Source organism: Bombina bombina, chromosome 5 (genome assembly GCF_027579735.1).
Source record: "Bombina bombina isolate aBomBom1 chromosome 5, aBomBom1.pri, whole genome shotgun sequence".
In the NCBI taxonomy this organism is placed as follows: Eukaryota; Metazoa; Chordata; class Amphibia; order Anura; family Bombinatoridae; genus Bombina; species Bombina bombina.
The window spans coordinates 1,085,297,218-1,085,323,883 of record NC_069503.1 but is presented as its reverse complement, the minus strand read 5'-3'; the positions used below and the strand labels follow the sequence as shown (position 1 = coordinate 1,085,323,883).

Sequence of the window (26,666 nt, the reverse complement as noted above, 5' to 3'; positions counted from 1 at the left end):
CTATCTGCCATCCCTAGCATTCTTATCTTTATTTTGACTCATCCAGGTTAAAGTGAATGTCAATTTTCAGCAATGAGTGCCCGGTTTTTAAAAATACTTTAAAAAACAGGGGCACTTTCATTGATGAAAGTTTACATTGCACCGGATTTGTAGAAATACTTACCTTTTACTTCTCCAAAACCGGATCGCCGATCCCCCGCCTTCTTCTTCCTGCTGTACAAACACAGCAATGACGAAACCGGCTTCCTCCAATCACAGCCGGGCATCACGAGATGGACACTCTGGGGGGGAAGCCATGATTGGAGAAAGCCGGTTTTGTAATTTCTGACGTCAGTACAGAGGAACTGAGGCTGGGATCGGTGATCCGGTTTTAGAGAAGTAAAAGGTAAGTATTTCTACAAATTTGGTGCAATGTAAACTTTCATCAATGAAAGTGCCCCTGTTTTTAAAAGTATTTTAAAAAAACAGGCACTCATTGTTGACAATTTATATTCACTTTAAGGGATCATGATTGGTGACCAACTTTATTTGATGGCCAAGGAGAAAATATTTTAGAGACACTAATGTTCACTTGATGACAAAACACTATTCCTCAAACATAGAGTCATTTTTCTCATAAGGAGACAAAAATTCTTTGGGAAAAAAAATCAGGGGTTACTAGGACTGGTTGTGTACGCAAAGTTGTTTACTCAAAGCCACCTTTAATTCTACAAAGGCCAGTTAACACTCTGAAGACCACGTAACCATCAATGGTGCTTTTGCCTTTAAAAGTATTGTATTGTAGCAAAATATGGGATAAGCCTTCTACAGTATCTAATTAACTACAAAAAGGTCATGACTTGTTTCTTGGGGCATGATGATCTAAAGCTTTCAGTTCAGGTGAAATGATCTAAAATTATCCTTCAGCTGTATGTAAAGGAGAGACAAGCACAGTGCAATATAGCACTCCATGACATGACAGTTCTGCTGCATGTATGCTTTGTATTTTATATTACTTTACATTTCAGATTAAGTTTTATTATATTTAAACTTTTCACTTTCTATTTTGTATTTTATTTTGTATATAGCAGTGTATTTATGATTGTGATTTTACAAATTCTGATTATGATCTCACAGTTTTAACAAATTAGGATTATATTTTGTACATTTCTGTGTATCTTTTACAAACTACACTGCACTTTGTATTTCTTCTTTTAAAATAAAACTGAAAAACTGACAGTTTCATTTTCCCAAAGAGCTTCCTTACTTTCTATGGGTCAGATAAGCAAACATTCTCTAGTTTGGAGAGAAATTATAGTGTAGACTTTACAGGGGCTGAACTCACTGAATTCTATAAGAAAAAGGGTGGAACCTGGAAGTCCCATTGAGATAAGTGATGCCTTCCATAGAAAGTAATGACAGAATTTCACAGGGGAGTAGAAAGTAACTGGAAAACACCTGGGGCTCAGTTTGCATCAATAACAAATGAAACTGAAATGTTTTTGCTGCACTTTATTTTGCTTTTGACTATAGTTTCTTATATATTACTTTTCTGTAAGTTAAATATGTGTATTGTAAATATTGAGCAAACTTCCCCTGCATACAGCTGGTGAGAAAAATCAGTGAGACCAGCTTTTTTTAAAATACTTACATCCTTTCACAAGAATTGTGAGAGTGCTTCAGACATGGGAGCTCCCCTGTTCTTTTTCTTAATTTTAGTACTTACGGCTTCTAGGATTCTATAAGGTTTATTTTTACATTTGGTCCAGTAACAATATCACATTTAAGAAAATTGGTCCTACCCGGCACTACAGAAAACACATTCTTATGCCTTCTGCTAAAATCCCTAACTTCCTGTTACTTATAGGGAAACAGTGTTTCAACAATATTCATCTCGGGATCCCAAACTGGGATGGTACTAGAGGACTTTGTTATGCCTTAGAAGGGGCTGTACTCTGGCAATCAGGGCAAGATGAACAGTAATCAGATACTGAGGCCATTATAACTTTTGTAGAACTCTCGCTCTCTCTTGTTTTCTTTGTGCTTAATCTTGCATACAGCCACATACTGGATGGACATTTAGGCTTCAGCGTGTCTGAAAGGTTGTGGAAATGGAAGTTGATTTAATATAAAGGTACCATTACTTTCAACCCTGTAAATTAAATAATTCACAATCTCAAAATAAGAATAATGAAGGTTGTGTCATTAGGAACCTGAATATACATGCAAGGCTCGTTCAGCTTTTCTAAAATAAACAGACATCTAGCTCTGGTATTCTACAGTCATGTTCCTGACTGCTGCCTGATTCATCACTGCTTTCTGCTGAACCATCTCCTAATAAATCAGGCACATGGTGCAATATTTAGGGTTTCACCTTTATCTCTGGACTTCCTTACATTCTAGTTCAGAAATAGGAAAAATATTTTCAGAATAAACATCACTATTTTTATTTCCACCGTGAGTTACTTTCCCAGAGGATCTCCATAAATCTGAAAAATGAGGAAGATACTTCCGAATACTATTTCATGGGCTAGATTATCTACCACACCATATAGAATTTAAGAACTTTCAATGTCAACAATTGCGGTAGGATATTCCACATTTATCCCTGTGAGCACAAATAATAATAATAATTTATGAATTTGTGTTTCAGTCACAAGGACTTTTGTTACCAGTGTAGCCAAACTACCTGAATCTAATAACAATTTTACCTTTTTAACAATCAAAATCACTTAACATATATGGAGCTTTTGATAACAATTTGTGATTCTATGTAATTTAATATAGATGATTTTTTTTATTAAGTATTACCTATGTTGCATTCCATATGTTCAACTATTACAGGACAGTCTTTTGCTTATGGCCAAGATCATTAAATCAAAAACATTTTATAACAATCTGTCACCCTACTAGATCCTTTTACAGGATTAACACTCCTGGGGGCAGAGATTTAGTGTCCAGGAGGTTATATTCTATGTCCATCAGTGTCTCTCAAACCCAGAGGTCTCACAGCATCTTGATTTCTCACTCTTTTCACTCCCTGAAGCAGGTCCTTGCTTGCCCTCTGCAACAACATTATCTCACTTCTACTGACCCAAGGTCACATGGCAGCAGGTAAAACTCTCGGGAACTAGTACATCATGCTCTAAAATTGGAACCCTTTAGCAAGAAACATCATATGGATCTTTACTTACTTCCCGTAAATTCTTGTCCTCCCAAGAAGAATGAAAACATCTTCTGCTCCTTGTTGGATTTCACGCCTTTACACACTCCATCACTGCCAAGCCCTGAGGTTTCCCTCCAGTCATTTATATTACAGAGGAGAACATCAGGAGAACGCAATAAGCCACAGAGTATTGTACCTATCAAGCAAAATATCCAGTAAGAATAGAATTGAACACTATATGACAGCTGTTATTACAACAAAATTTCTAAGAGTGTTATACATACAGAGCTCAAGACACGTGCACGCTCCTGAGGCTACCTCAGTATGCTTTTATGAAAAGGTGATAGGTTTTTTAACAAAGGCTACAAAGAGAAAAGTGCATTTGCGAGTATTTTAGTTTTTAAATTTATTTTAGTTACTGCATGACTGTTATTATATCTATAATTATGGCATATATAACAAAGTCTGTAATGAAAGGTCAAGTACAAAAAATCAAATTGAAAATTATGTAGCAAACAACACATGCAAATGTAGTGCATTTGAGGATCTTACTATAAATATTTTATTTTCTAGTATATACAAGGTAAAGGACATTAAACTCTAAATACATTTAATAGGCATATTTTAGAGGTTACTCCCCACCTCTCTCTAGCCATGGGTGTCGCCATTTTGAAATGTATCTTTCACTACATTCCAGTACTGATGTGTTTGCACATATGCAGTAACTCTACTTCAGATACCTGCAGTGTAACCTTGGTTCCATAATGGCAGCGCCCATGATTAGAGGGAGGTGAATGAAATGCATTTAGAGTTTAAGGTCACTTTAATACTTTGAGCGTCTAGGACAAAAAACTGTCTGAGAGTTTAAATTATTTTCTTATACCTTTATTTAATATGATTTCACTGAGTATAAAGCCTTCACAGCAGGAGTCTTCTCGACACGTCTGACGACAAAAGGAATGAGCGTTAGTTAATGTTGTGCTGTTAGCTGAAAAAACGATGGTAGTGTAAACGCCAGAAACTGTATTCTTAAAGTCTGTCTTTTCAAAAACGGTGAGACCAGCTTTCGGAAATTCTTGTCCTAAAGGGAAAGAAAGAAACATATTTAGAATAAGAACAGTTTAACTACAGTAAAATGTTTGAAACATGTTTAAAGAGGGGATACATAACAATGACTTATGGTTATATTAATATAAGAAAAGTGTTTTAAAAGGGACGTGATAACCAAATGTTGAATCACTTGAAACTGATGCAGCATATATGTAAAAATGAATAGAAAATATCACATGAACAGATTACCTCAAAATGTTCTCAGTAGCCACATCCTATTGTAAAGAGACTTTAAACATCCAATTAGGATTCTAGTCCCAGAATTTGCAAGGGAGCTCTTACTCTAGTGAACTGAAGGAATTTTGAGGTAAAATAGCTTTCTTTTTTACATAGAGATGTTCATGTCATAATTTCTTATCAAGTCATAAAACCCAGTAATCTTGTTGTTTTTTTGTTTTGTTTTTTTAAGGAATACAAAGTTAAAGCATAGAATAATGTATTTCAAATCACCAGTCCTTTTTCCATTTTCTATGCATATGGATTTGCAGTTTGAATTTTCACAGATTTTACAAGTCTCTGTGAGACTAGTTCTAGTCCAATCACAGATTGCTACCTAGGTAGAAACTATTTGTGTGCACACATGAGCTGCAGCTTTTACAGAGAGTGCCAACAACGTGACAGAGCTAAACTAATCAGATGTAGCTGTAGTATTGACCATGCAGGGTATTCCTGCAGGTTCTCTTTCATTTTTGCTCTTCTGTCGGTGAAATAATTACATAAAACCATTATCCCACTGGTGCATGCTACTGCGCTTGCGTGGTGGCTATTTATATACTTCACAAGCATTTAGTAACACGTGAACTTCATAAGTATGCAAAAAAAAAAATTTCATAATGGTTACTGTGGGAGGAATATTTTACAAGTAGGCAAGTGTTCCTGTGAGGGCAGTCATTGCAGCAGTGGAAGACATGATGTTTATAAAGTATAAAAAGCATATAAAAGGTAACCACCTAAGATACCCAATAACAAGTTTACATATAAGCAAAATATATCAAACATTTAAAAACACAAAAATATATCACAGGAATGACAAAAAAAAAATTTAAAAAAAATACAGCCCACCTTTCTTTCTGTAAGTCGATAGGATATCTTTATCTCCACGTTTTATTTTAATTTGGCAGTTGAGCTGCTCAAAACTAAATGATGCAGAATTTCCCAAAACACTGATCTTCTGAAAAGGGCAAATGAAACACAACACAGATTCTCAGTTTATGTATTTAAGCATATTCATATGATATTATAGTCAATCATTATAAATAAATAAAATATAATTACTCAGTAGTATATATATATATATATATATGTATATATATATAATTTTATTGAATATGTGAGTGTTTTACATTCTTTAAAATTAATTTGTGATACTAGTTGTGAAGGGCATTCTTTCCCTTTACACCTAGAAAAAAAATTGAAACCATTAACATCAGCATTAAACAATCTGAAAGTCAATGTAAGCTGGGGAACCTTTTTGTTTTATGGCTCCATTGACTTCAGGACAAAACACAAACCAAAAATCTGATTATTTTGGAAACTGTTGCATGGTCTAATCTTTTTTAGCAGCTATGTTAACAGCTGTAGGCAAGATGGAAAAAAATTAACACTGGCAATAGGGATGGGCGAATGTTTCTAAAAATTCGAAATTTAAAACGAATTTTGATACATTCGTTCGAATCGAATTTCGAATGTTTATATAACATTCTAACATTCTATTTTCGAATTTTCGTTTTCGAATTTTTCAATAAAATTCGAAAATATTCGTTCGACTAATAGAATGTTTAGTTATGTATTCATTCAATTTCGAAATGTGATATTCGAATTCGAATGTGATATTCGAATTCGAATGTGACATTCAAATTCGAATATGACATTCATATTTGAAATAGTATTTCTAGTCTACAACTGTCTAATAAAAGTAATATTCGAATTCGAATGCTACATACTGTGTTTTAAATGTGATATTCGATTCGAATGTGATATTCAATTTGAATGTGACATTCGAATTCGAAAAAGTATTTCTAGTCTAATACTGTGTTTTAAAAATGTAATATTCGAATTCGAATGCTACATTAGAATTCGAATGTCACATTCGAATTTGAAATAGTATTTCTAGTCTAATACTGTGTTTTAAATGTGATATTCGATTTGAATGTGATATTCGATTTCGAATGTGACATTCGAATTCGAAATAGTATTTCTAGTCAAATACTGTGTTTTATAAATGTAATATTCGAATTTGAATGCTACATTCGAATTCAAATGTCACATTCGAATTTGAAATAGTATTTCTAGTATAATACTGTGTTTTAAATGTGATATTCGATTCGAATGTGATATTCGATTCAAATGTGACATTCGAATTCAAAATAGTATTTCTAGTCTAATACTGTGTTTTATAAATGTAAAATTCGAATTCGAATGTGACATTCGAAAACTGTAAATAACATTCGAAAATCGAATTTTTAAGAATATTCGTTCTTATCAACATTCTATTATGTAAATCGAATTTCTACAATAACATTCGTTCTAACATTCGAATTCGGATATAAACACATTCGCCCATCCCTAACTAGCAATGTACACTCATCCTAAGTCATTGTAAGCAATTATCCAATAGAAAGAATTAAAGGAATGTGTGAACCGGATATTTCCAGTGATGTTTTCATGTCTGGTTGTCCCCTCTACCATTAAGAAGACAGATTCCTTAGGGGTAATTTTTATAAAAAAAATATGAAGTGTTCAATTGCGAATTGACATAGTTATAGTAGTCTGCCCATTGAGATGGTGCTCACCGAAGGTGTAGCCTTTGGAAAGAGTATTCCATGGAGATGGAACAGCATAAACAAAATAAAGTATTTTTTATTGATTAACTTACATACATAATACATGTCTATATTTTCTATAACATTTCTGTATAGTAAGTCTACATTGTAGCACATACTGTATATGAAATATGCAAAATAAACTAGTACAGTTAATTTAATTACTTGTTTTGTAGCAGTACAGTTAACATTGGACTCATCCTCATTATATTGGTCACAAATAATTCCACTTTCACTGGCAGTCACAGTCAGATAGTCACATGATTCCTGTTTTGCACAATCTACAACCAAACAAAAACAGGAGGGGGGATTAAAAGTTTTTAAAGAATAATTAAAGAATAGGAAAACCAGAAAGTTCAATAAAAATAATATTTAAGTAAATGGAAAACTTCAGTCTTTTGAAGTACTGTCCTTTACCAGGAACTCAGTTTTCAGATTTTAAGATTTCTGCGGTAAGTTTTCATTCGCTGTCTTTTATCTGTCACTTCATACAATGGGGCCTATCTATCAAACTCCGAATGGAGCTTGATGCCCCGTGTTTCTGGCGAGCCTGCAGACTCGCCAGAAACAGCAGTTAAGAAGCAGCGGTCACAAAGACCGCTGCTCCATAACCTGTTCGCCTGCTCTGAGCAGGCGGACAGACATCGCCAGAAATCAACCCGATCGAGTACGATCGGGTTGATTGACACCCCCTGCTGGCGGATGATTGGCCGCAATTCTGCAGGGGGCGGCGTTGCACCAGCAGCTCTTGTGAGCTGCTGGTGCAATGCTGAATACAGAGAGCGTATTGCTTTCCATATTCAGCGAGGTCTGGCGGACCTGATCCGCACTGTGGGATCAGGTCCGCCAGACTTTGATAAATAGAGGCCAATCTCTTCATCATCATTATTTAATAATGACTAAATGTGTACATTTGCTTTTTTAAGTCATTCAGTTACATGAAATAAAAAGTCAGCATACGGAATCTCCCAGGGGAGGTTGAGCAGCAGACAAAATAAGTCAGTGAGATCTGCAGGTGTAAATTGCTTAGATAATATTCTGAGTGTTGGGAGAGACATTTAGACACACCCAGGAAACTCTCCTGTACCTCCTCCTACTATCTTAAATGGACAGGCATGTTTCACTTAGAAAAAATACAGAATATTATCCTAATGTGTAAAAGTTACACAGGAACATTTGGAGTACAATCAGAATTTGTAAAGTCAGAGTCCTAAAAAAAACTTCTGTATACAAAATCTAAATGCATTATACAGAAAATAGAAAGTGCAGAGCTAAAAAAAATTAATACAGTTTAAAGGGACAATGTATAAAATAAATTAAAATACAAAGCACAAAGTGAATATGCAACAAAACTCTCATGTCATGTAAAGCTATTTTGTACTAGGCTTGTCTTTTCTTCTCATTCACAAATGTAGGGAATAACGCTTAGAGAGATGTAGCAACATTTTTGAGAGATCTCCAGAGTTCTGGAGAATCATTTCATTTGAGTAAAGTGATTGAGAATTTCAGGTCCTAATGAGATTCTGACCAGCTTGCTTTAAATAATATTTGTGTGCATTTTTTTATGCCTCAAATAACACAGCAGAAAGCGAAAAATAAACCTACCGTAATATACAAAAACATTTGTAGTCTTTTTCTCATTGACAAACAAATTATTAAAGGGAAAGTCAAGACAAAATCAAACTTTCATGATTCAGATAGAGCATGCAATGTCAAACAGGTTTCCAATTTACTTTCATAAACAAAATGTGCACAGTATTTTTATATTTACACTTTTTGAGCCACCAGCTCCTACTGAGCATGTGCATGAATTCACAGAATTTATATATATGCATTTGTGATTGGTTGATGGTTGTCACATGATACAGGGGAGTGGAAATAGACATAACTTTGACATTTAGAAGAAAATAAAATCTACTACTCATTTGCAAACAGTTACAGGCCAGGTTAAACTCAAGACTGACATTGCACTGCTGCTATAGAGCTAACTTTAATACGTTAGCCTTTATATGGGGGGAAAACTTGTATCTATAGGTAAGCAATAGTACAACTAGAAAATGCTCATAAAAGAAGTTTCATGTCCCTTTAATTAATTAATAACCAAAATCCTTAATTAAATATTATTATAAATTTGGTTTCACTCATCTTACCCATAATACACTCCAAAAATGGTACTTCATCTTTATTTCTTTGTTTGGACTCAATTATCCTTAAATTTTCATCTGTTAAGATCAGTTTGTCCTCTGGAATAAGTTCAAATTTTCTTAAGACTGAAATATAAAACATTTTTATGTGTTTATATCATAAGGTGGCAATACAAAAGGATAAAAAAGAATGTGATAAATTGTTAAATCAGAAAATACATGCGATTATTTGGCTATAATCAGGGGCATATTTATGTACAAGCCAAATAGGCCTCTGCCTAGGGCACAGGGTTTTAGTGAGGCACCCGATTTTGATCAGCAGTTTAAAGGGACAGTCTAGGCCAAAATAAACTTTCATGATTCAGATAGAGCATATAATTTTAAACAATTTTCCAATTTACTTTTATCACCAATTTTGCTTTGTTCTCTTGGTATTCTTAGTTGAAAGCTTAACCTAGGAGGTTCATATGCTAATTTCTTAGACCTTGAAGCCCACCTCTTTCAGATTGCATTTTAACAGTTTTTCACCACTAGAGGGTGTTAGTTCACATATTTCATATAGATAACACTGTGCTCGTGCACGTGAAGTAATCTGGGAGCACGCACTGATTGGCTAGACTGCAAATCTGTCAAAAGAACTGAAATAAGGGGGCAGTTTGCAGAGGCTTAGATACAAGATAATCACAGAGGTTAAAAGTATATTATTATAACTGTGTTAGTTATGCAAAACTGGGAAATGGGTAATAAAGAGATTATCTATCTTTTAAAACAATAAAAATTCTGGTGTAGACTGTCCCTTTAATGCATGATGTCTTCTCACTGCTGTGTTCTACAAATGTTTATTATTAATTTTATTACAAATAAATTATGTTGTCTTGTGGGGGTGCATAAGACCTCCATGTATCCCTGACCACCAGCCTTGAGAAAATTACTATCTGTAGTATTAGAATATATACTAAGGATTCGCTTGAATAAAGCAGATTACAATAATACAAATTCTTTAATATAAGATTATATTAAAATATCACAAAGATTACAATATGTAGATATGGCACAAATATAGTGCAGGCTTTAGACAAAAGGGATGACAAATAGTCTAACACTGCAGGTGATTAAAACAGAAGATAGTCAAATGCAACACAACAAATGGGAGTGGGAGATCAAAACACAAGACAACAAATGTTAATGTGTAATGTAAACTACTAGCTGATCTGACTGGACGTCCAGAAGAAAATAAAATATTTACTCATAAGAATGAAAAATAAAAAGGTAAAAAAGTATATATGTATCAAAAAACATATCTACATAAAAAGGATAAAAAAATGTGTTACATTAACATTTGTTGTCTTGTGTTTTGATCTCCCACTCACATTTGTTGCGTTGCATTTGACTATCTTCTGTTTTAATCACCTGCAGTGTTAGACTATTTGTCATCCCTTTTGTCTAAAGCCTGCACTATATTTGTGCCATATCTACATATTGTAATCTTTGTGATATTTTAATATAATCTTATATTAAAGAATTTGTATTATTGTAATCTGCTTTATTCAAGCGAATCCTTAGTATATATTCTAATACTACAGATTGTAATTTTGTATCACCCTTATACATAACCATCCTCGCATTATTAAGATTGCTGTATCCTTTAATAGGTAAGGACATTATTATCTTACCCCTAGCCTAGAGCGCCAATACTTTGTATCCCTTTTTGTACATTAGACTAGTGTAATTTGGAACGTGTTTCAGGAAGTTCCTTTGTATTTGGCATCAGGGGAGTCCTAGCGCTAGCTCTAACCTCCTTCAGACTTACCTCAGCTGAAGCAACTTGTGTCCAGCAGATGAACCCATCCTAAGCAGTGCGAGCACGATGCCAAGGAACTGAATTAGTAACAGCACCTACAACCCAGGGAATTTGTGAACAAGTCCACATTTCACCTGGGGAGGGCTGTGGATCCACAAGAAACAGCTCACTGTAGACCAGGGGATTGGTGGATAAGTCAACATTTTACCTAGGAGGCCTGCAACCATTCTTAGTGAGAAAAGACCTTTCACTGTCTGGCTGATAACTCTTTGTCTGCACCTCTGAACAACAGGTTACTGTGAGTGGATTCAGGCCTCAGATTGGTTAGTGGATCACCTTTCAAATGATGAAAAGATCTTGCACTTCACCTTACATTCACCTCACTCTTCATCAAGGAGGCAAAAGAAAATGAATAAGGATCATGAGAGTGGCAGAGATTTAAAGCTCTGGTGTTTTGGGGTGTCTTTTGTCTCCTCCTAGTGGTCAGGAGGGGAATATAAAAAAAGACCATATGTAATCTTTTTTTTACATATTAGTTATATAGCTAATAGTATAGGAATTATCATAGAAACATAGATTTTAAACATGGACTCCCTCATGTCAGTTCAATTCTAGGAAGCTTTAAAGAATTGTATAGAGAGGAGGAATCAGCTGATAATATGTTTGGGTTAAAATTTCCAGATGTGCTAAATAATGATCTCTTTAGTATTACTATACACACAGTATATAGTTTTTCCTATCATTTTACACACTATGGCCTCTATTTAACAAAGCCTGGTGGACCTGATCCGACAGTGCGGATCAGGTCCGCCAGAGCTCGCTGAATACGGAGAGCAATACGCTCTCCGTATTCCGCATTGCACCAGCAGCTCACAAGAGCTGCTGGTGCAACGCCGCCCCCTGCAGTCTCACGGCCAATGGGCCGCCAGCAGGGGGTTGTCAATCAACCCGATCATACTCGATCGGATTGAATTCTGGCGATGTCTGTTCGCCTGCTCAGAGCAGGCGGACAGGGTTATGGAGCAGTGGTCTTTGTGACCGCTGCTTCATAACTGCTGTTTCTGGCGAGCCTACAGGCTCGCCAGAAACACGGGGCATCAAGTTCCTTTCGGAGCTTGATAGATAGGCCCCTATACCTTAATTTGACACTAGTTTGGTTACCCTCTACCAGCTTCTCTACAGAGAAAAAAACAATCTAAAATTTTCCTAATATGCATTAAAGCCGTCTAGAGTAGCACTGCACTGTCATGAAGGAGACTGCGTTTAAAACTGACTTTTACTTACCTGGTTCTATATACAGGGACTTTCTTACTTTCATTTAGATGGGAAATATTGGCTTCCATGCGGATTCATCAGCAAGGTCCAAATCACCCCAACCCCTTCCCCCTCAAAGTCCCCATAACTGGTGCTGCAGCCTCAAAGCTAAAGGTAAGGGGCTTCAGAAACCATTCATCTAATGTATATTGTGTAATGCATCTGATATGGGCAAATAGCAGGCATGAGTAGGTGAGTAGGCAGCAGATGGAATGGGGATCATTGGGGACATACATAAGATCTAATTTGGACATAAAGTAGTCATGTGGTCTGTACTTTGTTTTTTATGGACTGAAACCATGCATGCAGATGCTGATAACTGCGCCAACTGCATTACTTGTAAAGTTAACAGTACAATTAATGAGACACTGTTCCTTGGAAAATGATTAAACACAAAATCATTGTGCTGAAGTCAACATTGAAGTCTCAGTTTTAAATTAACACCATAGTTTAGGAAGATTCCCCCCATGTATGTTGGATTCTGGAAGACACATTTTTTAATAAACTCTTCCTTTGAAGTATTCCTGCTATAAACTGCACCATTAGTTACAACACCATTTTCAGAGGAAATAAATACAACACATTCTCAAGGCTTAAAACACAATAATATGTGGAATTAGAAGAATGTGCTACATGTGTGGGGCATTATAATAGAGTAAAGGATAAATTGTAGTTGACATTTATTGACAACCGCAGCTAATGTAAACCAAATGCCTAGTGAGGCGTTTCCAAAAACTAAAGGACCAAAGACAAAACAACAATATTTGGACTAACGTATCACAACTACATACTCCGAGGTAATTAGGTGTCCCTCAGGAGTTCCATACAGAGAACATGAGGCCACAGTCATTGTACCAGCTAGCATGTACTAATCTTAAAGGGACGCCGAACATTAAAAGGACAGTAAAGTCAAAATTAAACTTTCATGATTCGGATAGAGCATGCAATTTTAAACAGCTTTCCAATTTACTTCTGTTATCAAATGTGCTTTGTTCATTAGGTATCTTTTATTGAAGAGTAAAATTAGGTAGGCTCATAAGAGCTCAGGAGTGTGCAAGTATCTTTAGTACTCTATATATATATATATAGTTTTGCAGCACTGTATAACAAACCTACAAATAATGTTGCAAAACTATATAGTACTAAAGGCACATGCACACTCCTGATCTCTTCTAATCCTACATTAGAAGAGCTCTTCAATAAAAGATACCAAGAGAACAAACAAAATTTGATAACAGAAGTAAACTGCATGCTCTATCCGAATCATGAAAGTTTAATTTTGACTTTACTGTCCCTTTAAATAAATGCTGTATTCAAAGCACAAATTATCCTGATAATAATATGCAATGTAGATGTATTTTTCAATTATATTAGTTTTCAAATATAAAAAAAAAATAATTGCAGATATTTAGTGTCCCTAAATCAATGGGTGTCATGTTATAACCTAGGTTGCTTTCTCTGCAGAAGCCAATTAGAGACAGTTAGAAAAAGATCATTAGAAAGTACAGTCAATCATTTTTGTGGAACACAGCAGAGTTATGCCTGGAGTCTGCACTTCTACTTTCAACAGGGATTGGAAACAATTTTCATAACTAAAATACAGAAAAATAGTACAAAATAAATAATGAATCTTAATAACATAATGAACTATTTCTTATTATTGTTTAATACATTTATATTTTTATGTTAATTTATTTAATTATTGATTGATTGATTGATTTATGGTTGTGTCAGGGTTTTTTCCCTGTTTGTTTGCCATGTGCTGCTGGCAGACATTTTACTCACCTCTCTTGCTGACTATGGTGCATTGTGGGGGATGCTGCTCCTTTCCTGTACTTCCTTTTATGGCCAGACTGGTGTGCATCATCCGTGTGAGACAGGATGCAGTCTCAGAATTGTGATGTCATCACTTATTATTTAAAGGGCCTCTGCTCAGTATGCTTTGCCTTTGCATTGTCTCAGACCTGTTTGTGAGAGTTCCTGTGTATTACCTGGCTGCCTGACATCCTTTCTGGTTCCTGATCCCTGGCTTGTTCCTGACTCTGCTGTTTTCCTTGTTCCTGATTCTGGCTCGTCTGACTATTCGCTTTGGCTCCTGACTCGGCTTCTCTGACTACCAGCTCTGGTTTTGACTCCTGGCTTGTTATTTGACTTGTGGACTTTTTATTTTTTTTTGCTATTAATAAAGGTGTGATTATTTTTGCACTTCTCGTCTCAGTCTGATTCCTGGCACCCTGACATTACGCAAAGGCCATGAATCCTGATGGTGCTAATAATCCACCTTTACCTGCCATCATTTCAAGGATCACCGCTTGGATCAATTTGCACTAGCACTGCAAACCCTGCTGACTCGCACTGCACATTTGGACCAAAGTGTCCCGCAAGTTATGGCTGCTCCTGTTTCCGCTGCTGCACATATGCCTACCAGAATCATGTCTGGTTCTGCACCTCTACCTCAGCGAAATGGAGGCGATCCTCTTGAGTGCAGAGGGTTTTTGAACCAGGTGGGCATTTACTTTGAGATGTTACCTCAGGTGTTTCCCTCTGACAGAGCTAAGGTGAGATTTCACATCTCGTTACTCTCTGACATAGCTCTTGCCTGGGCCAATCCCTTGTGGGAGACTAATAAACCTGTAATTTCAAATTACCCTGAATTTGTGGACTCCTTTCGAAGGGTATTTGATGTTCCAGCTCGCACCGCCTCCTCTGCTGCTAAACGACTCATGTCCATTCAGCAAGGTACAAGATCTGTTGCTCAGTATGCTATTGAGTTCCGTACGCTTGCCGCAGAGGTAGGTTGGAACAATGAAGCCCTTGTTGCCGCCTTCTTTCATGGGCTCTCTGATGCGATTAAAGATGAAGTTGCTGCCAGAGATTTACCAGAGGATTTCGAGGCATTGGTGTTTGATCCTAATTGACATCAGACTCAGAGAGAGGCCCTCTTTCAAGGAGTGCTTGCGGAAGCCTCCTGTTCCGTTGTCTCCTACGTGTTCGCTCCCACCCATGCCTCCCTCTCCTCCCATGCCTCCTGTTCCCAAGTCAACAGGTACTGCTGAGCCAATGCAGTTGGGATTCCCTCTTCTCTCCATGGAGGAGAGGGCCTTTAGGAGGAGGGAGGGGCTCTGTCTCTATTGTAGGTTACAGGGCCACCTTTTGAAGTCTTGTCCTACACGGCCAGGAAACGCTCACACCTAAGGTCCTGTAGGGGGCAGACCTTGGGTGGTTTATCCTCGTCCCCGGAACCGCTAAAGGAGAAACCTTTGGTCACGGTTGTCCTTTCCTGGGTGGACTCCTCCATAGTCACTCAGGCTCTCGTTGACTCCAGTGCTGCGGGCTATTTCATTGACAGTGCTTTTGTATCAAAGCACTCCATTCCTGTTTTGCCTAGGTCCGTTTCACTTGCTATTGAGGCCATTGATGGCAGGCCCCTTCAGCCCGCACTCGTTACTCACGAAACTGCTCCGTTGTCCATGGCTGTTGGGGCTCTCCATTTTGAAACCCTCCAGTTCCAGGTGACAAACTCTTCGCATTTTCCGGTTGGTCTGGGTTATCCCTGGTTCCAAAAGCACAATCCCAGTCTCGACTGGCGCAGGTCCAAAATTTTGTCGTGGTCCCTACAATTATTTTATTTCCACTTGTTTTCGGAAACCAGTTAAAGTCTTGTGCACTTCTTCGGTATCTCAATTGCCAGAGGAGTACTGAGAGTTCCTAGACGTTTTTGACAAGGTGCGTGCCGGTCTTACGATTACCCTCTGTTTGTTGCAGAGAATTGTGCTATGGAGGAGTATGTTGCCGGTGCTCTGTCGCGGGGGGATCATCCGCAAATCCTGCTCTCCTGCAGGGGCTGGCTTCTTCTTTGTGAAGAAAAAGGGTGGCAAGTTAAGACCATGCATCGATTATAGGGGTCTTAATCGTCTTACCATTAAGAATGCTTACCCTATTCCGCTCATTACGGAACTCTTTGACCGCCTCAAGGGAGCTACGGTCTTTACAAAACTTGATTGGAGAGGAGCGTACAATCTCGTTAGGATTAAGGAGGGCCATAAATGGAAAACAACATTTAACACCAGGAGCGGGCATTATAAGTATCTTGTAATGCCCTTTGGCCTATGTAATGCTCCTGCTGTTTTTCAGGAATTTATTAATGATGTCCTATGAGATATGTTGCAAAGATGTGTTGTGGTGTACTTAGACGACATCCTCATACACTCACCCACACTTGAGGCTCATCGTTCTGATGTTACACGGGTTCTTCAGAGACTACTTGAGAACGGCCTGTTTTGTAAACTCGAGAAATGTGAGTTCCATCAGACTCCAGTAGCCTTCCTAGGTTATGTAATCTCTGTTGCAGGGTTCTCCATGGATCCTGACAAGTTATCTGCAGTTCTGCAGTGGCCTCGCCCAGTTGGTCTTTGGTCTATTCAACGTTTTTTGGGGTTCACCAATTACTATAGAAAGTTTATTAAAAACTTTTCTTCCTTGGTCAAACCTATCACAGACATAACCCGTAAAGAGAATGATCCACTCCATTGGTCACCTACTGCCATTAAGGCCTTTGATAGTCTTAAGACGGCCTTTGCTGCCGCTCCAGTTCTGGCTCATCCTAACCCTGTCCTGCCTTTTCGTTCTTGAAGTCGATGCGTCTGAGACTGGAGTAGGTGCCCTCTTGTCTCAACGTCCTACGCCTGACGGTTCATTGCATCCGTGTGGTTTCTTCTCTAAGAAATTGTCTCCAGTGGAGTGCAATTATGAAATTGGGGACAGGGAATTACTGGCCATAATTTTGGCACTCAAGGAATGGAGGCATCTTCTCGAGGGTACTAGCATGCCAGTGCTCATTCTTACTGACCACAAGAATTTAACTTATCTATCTGAAGCAAAACGTTTGTTGCCCCGTTTGTCTTGGTTTAATTATGTGGTCTCCTACCTGCCTGGTAGTAAGAATGTTAGGGCTGATGCCCTCTCTCGACAATTTTCAATTCTGTCCAAGGAGGAGTCTGTACCTAGTCCTGTTATACCTCCTGACCATATTTTGGCTACCATACATACTAATTTGACTTCTTCCTTGGGGGAGGAGATCCTAGATGCACAAACCAATGCACCTCCTGAGAAACCTAGTGGTAAGTGTTTTGTTCCTGAGAATCTTCTAACTAAACTTTTGCACACTTACCACTATCCTAAAGCTGCAGGTCACCCAGGCAAGAACCAAATGATTTGGTCTGTCACTCGACAATTCTGGTGTTCAGGTCTTCGTTCTGATGTTGCTGCATATGTTGCCTCCTGCTCAGTTTGTGCACAGAATAAGACTCCTCGACGTCTTCCTGTGGGTCTTCTTCAACCTATTGCTAATGGTGAGCATCCTTGGACACATCTTTCCATGGACTTCATTGTCGAGCTCCCTGTTTCCAATGGCAATACTGTTATCCTTATGGTGGTTGACCGTTTTTCTAAAATGTCACATTGCTTTCCCTTGATGAAGCTGCCTACCGCTCAGGAGCTTGCTTCAATTTTTGCCTGGGAGGTCTTTCGTTTACATGGATTACCCAAGGAGATAGTGTCGGACCGGGGTAGCCAGTTTGTCTCCAGATTTTGGCGTTCCTTTTGTGCTCAAATGGGGATCCAGCTTTCCTTCTCCTTGGCATATCACCCTCAATCCAATGGGGCTGCGGAATGGTCTAATCAAGCTCTGGAACAGTTCCTCCGTTGCTATGTCTCAGATCACCACAATAATTGGTCTGAACTGTTACCATGGGCAGAGTTTGCTTGTAATAGTGCTATTAATGCTTCCTCCAAGTTATCCCGGTTCATGGCGAATTATGGGTTTCAACCATCCTTGTTGCCCGATTCATTCATGTCTCAGGGTATTCTGGCTTTGGAGGAGAATCTCCGGCAACTCCGTTCCACGTGGGTGCAGATTCAGGATTGCCTTCATTATTCTATGCAGCGCCAAAAGTTCCAGGCTGATCGTAGACGTTTGCCTGCACCTTCCTACCAGGTTGGTGACATGGTTTGGCTGTCCTCCCGCAACTTGAACCTTTGTGTGCCTTCCAATAAATTGGCTCCCCATTATGTTGGTCCTTTTCGAATACTCCGACGGGTTAATCCTGTGGCCTATGCTCTTCCTCCTGCTATGCGCATCTCCAATGTTTTTCATGTCTCCCTCTTGAAACCATTGGTTTGTAATCAGTTTACCACTGTGTTGCCTCGTCCCTATCCTATCTTTGTTGACAACCATGAGGAGTATGAGGTCAGCAGCATTATTGACTCTCGTATGTCCAGGGGCCGTGTACAGTATTTGGTTCACTGGAGGGGCTATGATCCAGAGGAGCGTTCTTGGGTTCCCTCCTCTGATGTTCATGCTCCTGCCCTCCTTCGTGCCTTCCATGACCGTTTCGCCAATAAGCCTTTTGTCCTCCCACGGGGGAGGGGTCGTTGAGGGGAGGGTACTGTCAGGGTTTTTTCCCTGTTTGTTTGCCATGTGCTGCTGGCAGCCATTTTACTCACTTCTCTTGCTGACTATGGTGCATTGTGGGGTATGCTGCTCATTTCCTGCACTTCCTTTTATGGCCAGACTGGTGTGCATCATCCGTGTGAGACAGGATGCTGTCTCAGAATTGTGATGTCATCACTTATTATTTAAAGGGCCTCTGTTCAGTATGCTTTGCCTTTGCGTTGTCTCAGACCTGTTTGTGAGAGTTCCTGTGTATTACCTGGCTGCCTGATGTCCTTCCTGGTTCCTGATCCCTGGCTTGTTCCTGACTCTGCTGTTTTCCTTGTTCCTGATTCTGGCTCGTCTGACTATTCGCTTTGGCTCCTGACTTGGCCTGTCTGACTACCAGCTCTGGTTTTGACTCCTGGCTTGTTATTTGACTTGTGGACTTTTTATTATTTTTTGCTATTAATAAAGGTGTGATTATTTTTGCACTTCTCATCTCAGTCTGATTCCTGGCACCCTGACAGGTTGGTTCAAAGTTTGTTATGGAATCAAATGAATCCATATAAAAGACAGTCCATGTCTCTTTAAAGGGCCATGATACTCAAATGTTGAAAGTAAACACTTGAAAGTGATGCAACATCGCTGTAAAAAGCTGACTAGACAATATCACCTGAACATCTCTATGTAAAAAAGAAAGATATTCTACCTCAAAGTGTCCTCAGTAGCAAATCAGTATGTCTGTTCCGGGACAGCTAAGGGAGTGAGCTTACGTGCACTCTCATCTTATTTCCCTATTCATTTTAAGGAAGTTTACCATGAAATCTCATGAGAGTTAAGTGAAATCTCATGAGATCACAGTAAAAGAGTTCATGACCCCGGCACTGCTGATGCTGATTGGCTGCTGTTCATTTCTTCATTTTTTTTTACCTGCAGCTTGGAGCAGCTGAATTATATTTTTTTCACAGAACTTACTCTGCTGAGCTGAGGAGATTATGAGGCAAAATATCTTCCTTTTTTGCATAGAGATGCTCAGGTCATATTTTCCAGTCAGATTTTTACAGTTATACTGCATCAGTTTCAAGTGATTTAGCATATGAGTATTATGTCCCTTTAAGTTATGGTATTAGAACTGCCAGTAACAAGCTTGTTATACCACAAATATAGTGTAATATGGATATCTCAGACTTTAGTTTAACTTAAAGGCTTTAGAAATGGTAATTATAATTATGCAAGTTTGTAATATATCTTAGCTCCTCTTGTATTTCTTGTGTTTAGCCCAGGGGCAAACTGAGACCAACCAGGGCACCCGAGCAAAAATTACGAATGGGTCTCCCCCACTGTTTCACCTACCCTGACTCTTATGGCCCACGCAGGTTTCCAACCTCAAAGGCCAGAGACAGCTGCCAAACTTCAGGACCCACTCCAGGGCACGCAGACCAACAGAACCCTCCAGTACCCCCACCTTCTAGAAGCAGACGCCCCACTCCAGGGCCTCCAGAGCTTCAGGACCCCGTCCAGACACAAGGCCCCCCCTCCAGTACTAAGGCCAGGGCCCTCACTCCACCCATACTTACATTTTTAGTTGCATACAAAGCAAAAAGAGGCTGCTTCTAGGGTGGTAACTAGCCATAGAACAAGCTATTATGCTATTGTTCGTTCCCAGGTTGAGCGCTTCTCTCTTTTAATGTATGCAAATTATGACACTTAGGGAAGTCTCCCTAAGTGTGATGCGGGAATCCAGACGTGGACCCGTTGCTCAGTGTGCCTAGAGGGATATGGCTGCACCTCACTGACGAGGCCCACAATAGGCCGAAACGTACGTCTGGGGTTTTGCTGTTTCTCTTGTTCAGAAAGGGATTGCCTGGTATTTCGGGGCTGGACTGTACTGTGAAGTCAGGATCAGACTGATATGCTACAGGAAAGTTCTTTTCTGTGAAAGGCACACATTGAGCAAAAAGAGGCTGCTTCTAGGGTGGTAACTAGCCATAGAACAAGCTATTATGCTATTGTTCGTTCCCAGGTTGAGCGCTTCTCTCTTTTAATGTATGCAAATTATGACACTTAGGGAAGTCTCCCTAAGTGTGATGCGGGAATCCAGACGTGGACCCGTTGCTCAGTGTGCCTAGAGGGATATGGCTGCACCTCACTGACGAGGCCCACAATAGGCCGAAACGTACGTCTGGGGTTTTGCTGTTTCTCTTGTTCAGAAAGGGATTGCCTGGTATTTCGGGGCTGGACTGTACTGTGAAGTCAGGATCAGACTGATATGCTACAGGAAAGTTCTTTTCTGTGAAAGGCACACATTGAGCAAAAAGAGGCTGCTTCTAGGGTGGTAACTAGCCATAGAACAAGCTATTATGCTATTGTTCGTTCCCAGGTTGAGCGCTTCTCTCTTTTAATGTATGCAAATTATGACACTTAGGGAAGTCTCCCTAAGTGTGATGCGGGAATCCAGACGTGGACCCGTTGCTCAGTGTGCCTAGAGGGATATGGCTGCACCTCACTGACGAGGCCCACAATAGGCCGAAACGTACGTCTGGGGTTTTGCTGTTTCTCTTGTTCAGAAAGGGATTGCCTGGTATTTCGGGGCTGGACTGTACTGTGAAGTCAGGATCAGACTGATATGCTACAGGAAAGTTCTTTTCTGTGAAAGGCACACATTGAGCAAAAAGAGGCTGCTTCTAGGGTGGTAACTAGCCATAGAACAAGCTATTATGCTATTGTTCGTTCCCAGGTTGAGCGCTTCTCTCTTTTAATGTATGCAAATTATGACACTTAGGGAAGTCTCCCTAAGTGTGATGCGGGAATCCAGACGTGGACCCGTTGCTCAGTGTGCCTAGAGGGATATGGCTGCACCTCACTGACGAGGCCCACAATAGGCCGAAACGTACGTCTGGGGTTTTGCTGTTTCTCTTGTTCAGAAAGGGATTGCCTGGTATTTCGGGGCTGGACTGTACTGTGAAGTCAGGATCAGACTGATATGCTACAGGAAAGTTCTTTTCTGTGAAAGGCACACATTGAGCAAAAAGAGGCTGCTTCTAGGGTGGTAACTAGCCATAGAACAAGCTATTATGCTATTGTTCGTTCCCAGGTTGAGCGCTTCTCTCTTTTAATGTATGCAAATTATGACACTTAGGGAAGTCTCCCTAAGTGTGATGCGGGAATCCAGACGTGGACCCGTTGCTCAGTGTGCCTAGAGGGATATGGCTGCACCTCACTGACGAGGCCCACAATAGGCCGAAACGTACGTCTGGGGTTTTGCTGTTTCTCTTGTTCAGAAAGGGATTGCCTGGTATTTCGGGGCTGGACTGTACTGTGAAGTCAGGATCAGACTGATATGCTACAGGAAAGTTCTTTTCTGTGAAAGGCACACATTGAGCAAAAAGAGGCTGCTTCTAGGGTGGTAACTAGCCATAGAACAAGCTATTATGCTATTGTTCGTTCCCAGGTTGAGCGCTTCTCTCTTTTAATGTATGCAAATTATGACACTTAGGGAAGTCTCCCTAAGTGTGATGCGGGAATCCAGACGTGGACCCGTTGCTCAGTGTGCCTAGAGGGATATGGCTGCACCTCACTGACGAGGCCCACAATAGGCCGAAACGTACGTCTGGGGTTTTGCTGTTTCTCTTGTTCAGAAAGGGATTGCCTGGTATTTCGGGGCTGGACTGTACTGTGAAGTCAGGATCAGACTGATATGCTACAGGAAAGTTCTTTTCTGTGAAAGGCACACATTGAGCAAAAAGAGGCTGCTTCTAGGGTGGTAACTAGCCATAGAACAAGCTATTATGCTATTGTTCGTTCCCAGGTTGAGCGCTTCTCTCTTTTAATGTATGCAAATTATGACACTTAGGGAAGTCTCCCTAAGTGTGATGCGGGAATCCAGACGTGGACCCGTTGCTCAGTGTGCCTAGAGGGATATGGCTGCACCTCACTGACGAGGCCCACAATAGGCCGAAACGTACGTCTGGGGTTTTGCTGTTTCTCTTGTTCAGAAAGGGATTGCCTGGTATTTCGGGGCTGGACTGTACTGTGAAGTCAGGATCAGACTGATATGCTACAGGAAAGTTCTTTTCTGTGAAAGGCACACATTGAGCAAAAAGAGGCTGCTTCTAGGGTGGTAACTAGCCATAGAACAAGCTATTATGCTATTGTTCGTTCCCAGGTTGAGCGCTTCTCTCTTTTAATGTATGCAAATTATGACACTTAGGGAAGTCTCCCTAAGTGTGATGCGGGAATCCAGACGTGGACCCGTTGCTCAGTGTGCCTAGAGGGATATGGCTGCACCTCACTGACGAGGCCCACAATAGGCCGAAACGTACGTCTGGGGTTTTGCTGTTTCTCTTGTTCAGAAAGGGATTGCCTGGTATTTCGGGGCTGGACTGTACTGTGAAGTCAGGATCAGACTGATATGCTACAGGAAAGTTCTTTTCTGTGAAAGGCACACATTGAGCAAAAAGAGGCTGCTTCTAGGGTGGTAACTAGCCATAGAACAAGCTATTATGCTATTGTTCGTTCCCAGGTTGAGCGCTTCTCTCTTTTAATGTATGCAAATTATGACACTTAGGGAAGTCTCCCTAAGTGTGATGCGGGAATCCAGACGTGGACCCGTTGCTCAGTGTGCCTAGAGGGATATGGCTGCACCTCACTGACGAGGCCCACAATAGGCCGAAACGTACGTCTGGGGTTTTGCTGTTTCTCTTGTTCAGAAAGGGATTGCCTGGTATTTCGGGGCTGGACTGTACTGTGAAGTCAGGATCAGACTGATATGCTACAGGAAAGTTCTTTTCTGTGAAAGGCACACATTGAGCAAAAAGAGGCTGCTTCTAGGGTGGTAACTAGCCATAGAACAAGCTATTATGCTATTGTTCGTTCCCAGGTTGAGCGCTTCTCTCTTTTAATGTTTACATTTTTAGTTACTGATAGCCCCGAGAAGGGTCTGGCTGCAGACTCAAGCTCCACTCTAGACAGGAAACATGTGACCTCCACTCAAAGTTTTTTTTTCTTTTTTAAAAAAAAAATCAACTTTAATGTAACAAACAACCAATAGACACAAGAATTCTATTTTGCATGCTTTCTTGTTCTTAATGTTCTTTCACAGTGGTTTATGCTTGATTTTAATCTATAAGATTAAATAAACATTTCTTGACCCTATTTTATTTCTTATTGGCCATAGGAGGGTACAAATTATTAAAAAATAAATAGCAACATATGAAAGAGAATAAAAACCAGTATGCTGGTTCTATGCTATCCCACTTTTATGATCTTTAAATGTATACAATTTTCTTCTGACAGCTAGAGTTTCTGGAATAATGTAGTGCCATTTAAATAAGACACAAATAAGAAATCCTGCATTGGAAAAAGAAAAGGGTAGGAGGAGGATGCTACACCATACATTTATATTTCTGTTAAACATTCAATAAACAATGTTTTCAGCATTCATTTTAGTTAAAACAAAAACTATTTAGTAGACATGCAAACCGAGAGAGAAGCCCTCTACAGAACGTACAACAGCTCAGTAGCTTTTTCTATGGCGAGTTATCACATAGGAGCAGCTTTAAAGGGACAGTCTAGTCAAAATTAAACTTTTATGATTTATATAGGGCATGTCATTTTAAACAACTTTCCAACTGACTCTTATCATTACATTTGCTTTGTTCCCTTGGTGGTATTTTTTAAAAGCTAAACCTAGGTAGGCTCAAACTGATTTATAAACCATTAAAACCCGCCTCTTAGCTCAGAGCATTTTGAAAGTTTTGCACAGTTAGACAGTACTAGTTCATGTGTGTCATATAGATAACAGTGTGCTCACTCCTGTGGAGTTATGTAGGAGTCTGCACTGATAGGCTAAACTGCATGTCTGTCAAAAGCACTGAGATAAGGGGGCAGTCTGCAGAGGCTTAGATATAAGGTAATCACAGATATAAAACATATATTAATATAACTGTGTTAGTTATGCAAAACTGGGGAATGGGTAATAAAGGGATCAACTATCTTTTTAAACAATAAAAATTCTGGGGTAGACTGTCCCTTTAATGCTTTAATAATGCTTTTCACAGAGGAGAACTTTCCTGAAGTATATCAGTCTGATCCCACATATCAAGGTCAGTCCAGCCCCAAAATACTAGGCAATCCTCCTCTAAACAAGGAACATGGAAACCCTTGGTTTGGCCTTTTGTGGGCTTCGTCAGTGAGGTGCAGCCATATTGCTCTTAGCACATTGGGCAAGGAGTCCACGTCTGGTTTCTTCTATCACCCTTAAGGAGACTTCCCAAGGGTCATAATACAAATACATACAGAAAGAGAAGCGCTCTACCAGGAAAGAACAACAGATTAATAGCTTGTTCTATGGCGAGTTACCACCTAGGAGCAGCCTCTTTTAGCTCAATAATTTTTCACAGTAGAAATATCCCAAATTTCTAGATGTCATTATTAATTGTACAACTCAAAATATCTTTGAAAACATATGGAACAAGATTACAAGTTTAGAGCTAATGCTAGCGTGGGCTGCAATAACAATATTTCTGGACCACGCTAAAATTTGCTCACAAATTGATTTTACAAGTCCATGGTAAAAACGATTTAGCAGAGAAGGTTTAATGCAGCAGCTTTAGAGCACCCTATACTTTCAAAGAATGTGGGGTTACCGCACATGAAGAATTGGTGTACTCCTGTCGGGTTTATGTGCACAAAACCTGACTAATTCTTGAGGTGTGCTAACTCAACATGAGTTATATTAAGGTGCGTTATTTGCATTATGTATTTATAAAAATGTGAAATATATTAATAATTAATGTAAATAATTATTATAGATTTACTAAAATATTCTAAAAAAATCAATATATATAATATATGTATATTAATTATTAATAATTATTACTAAAAAATGTACGCAATTTAATATAAAAACAACACAATATAAGATACCTAATTCTTCATGTACTCTAACTTGACACCAAGTTAGACCTACATTGCCAAACCAAAATATCATTTTTATATTTAAATATGTATTTAGAAATATAGCTAATGTATATAGCTAACATAATGTTAACATAAAATATATATCTATACCTATATATCTATATTAGTTTATACAGGTATAGATAGAAACAGATATATATAGGAATATCAATTTAAAAATACAATAATATTAATAGCCCTTTGCAGTTACATATTTGGCCATATACTTATGCCCTTATATATTACTATTTTTTATCAGATAGTGTTTATTTGAGTGCAACCGTTTATTCTAATATATTTATGTTGTGTTTGGTGCAATTTTTATTTTAGCCCTAACACTTTTTTGTGAGGTCTTCAGTCTTGCTAACCTGATGCTCCTAAAATTAGATTGCGCTAAAAGACAGTGTTTACTTTTCATTTGTAATATGCATGCAAATTAACACGGGCACAATATTGCTATCTCACGCTTGCAATACATTTATCACAGCACTTGTAATCACCAGTCATATCCTGCTCAGAAACTGCAATTCATATGTTTGGCAGCTATAAATTAAAGCATGTAATTATTGCATCAAAATGTCCCTTTAGTACACATTACTGTTTACAAATATTGTAGGAATAATGTATGAAAGAGATACATACTCAAACACTGCTCATTAGATAATTCTGTATCAACCTCTGTCCATTGTAACTTCTCTCCAGACAAATCAGCACAGTAGTATTTATTAGTATTTTTTTGGGAAGGAAGATACTGTCCTTTATTATCACATTGTAGACCAACATCATTCATTTGACAACTAGTCACACCTGCCAAAAAAATGAAGATAGTATATATTTTAATATGAATGTAACCCACAAAGGTAGTATTAAAAAAATACATAATATACATTTAAACTTCTCTGTTCAGTTAAGTCCATAATGATTCAAGAATACCAAT

The 26,666-nt window shown here is 38.9% G+C and overlaps 1 protein-coding gene across 1 annotated transcript in view; it reads right to left on the bottom strand.

Moving 5' to 3' along the window:
* Positions 1–26,666, bottom strand: part of TG (thyroglobulin) — a 535,242-nt gene that overhangs the window by 350,445 nt on the left and 158,131 nt on the right. Inside the window, exons 22-27 of the mRNA XM_053715949.1 lie at positions 26,372–26,536; positions 9,228–9,347; positions 7,243–7,358; positions 5,318–5,426; positions 4,029–4,226; positions 3,174–3,341 (exon numbers count right to left, since the gene is read on the bottom strand). Of these exons, the coding sequence (XP_053571924.1) occupies positions 3,174–3,341; positions 4,029–4,226; positions 5,318–5,426; positions 7,243–7,358; positions 9,228–9,347; positions 26,372–26,536 (876 nt within the window). The remainder of the gene's footprint in view (positions 1–3,173; positions 3,342–4,028; positions 4,227–5,317; positions 5,427–7,242; positions 7,359–9,227; positions 9,348–26,371; positions 26,537–26,666) is intronic.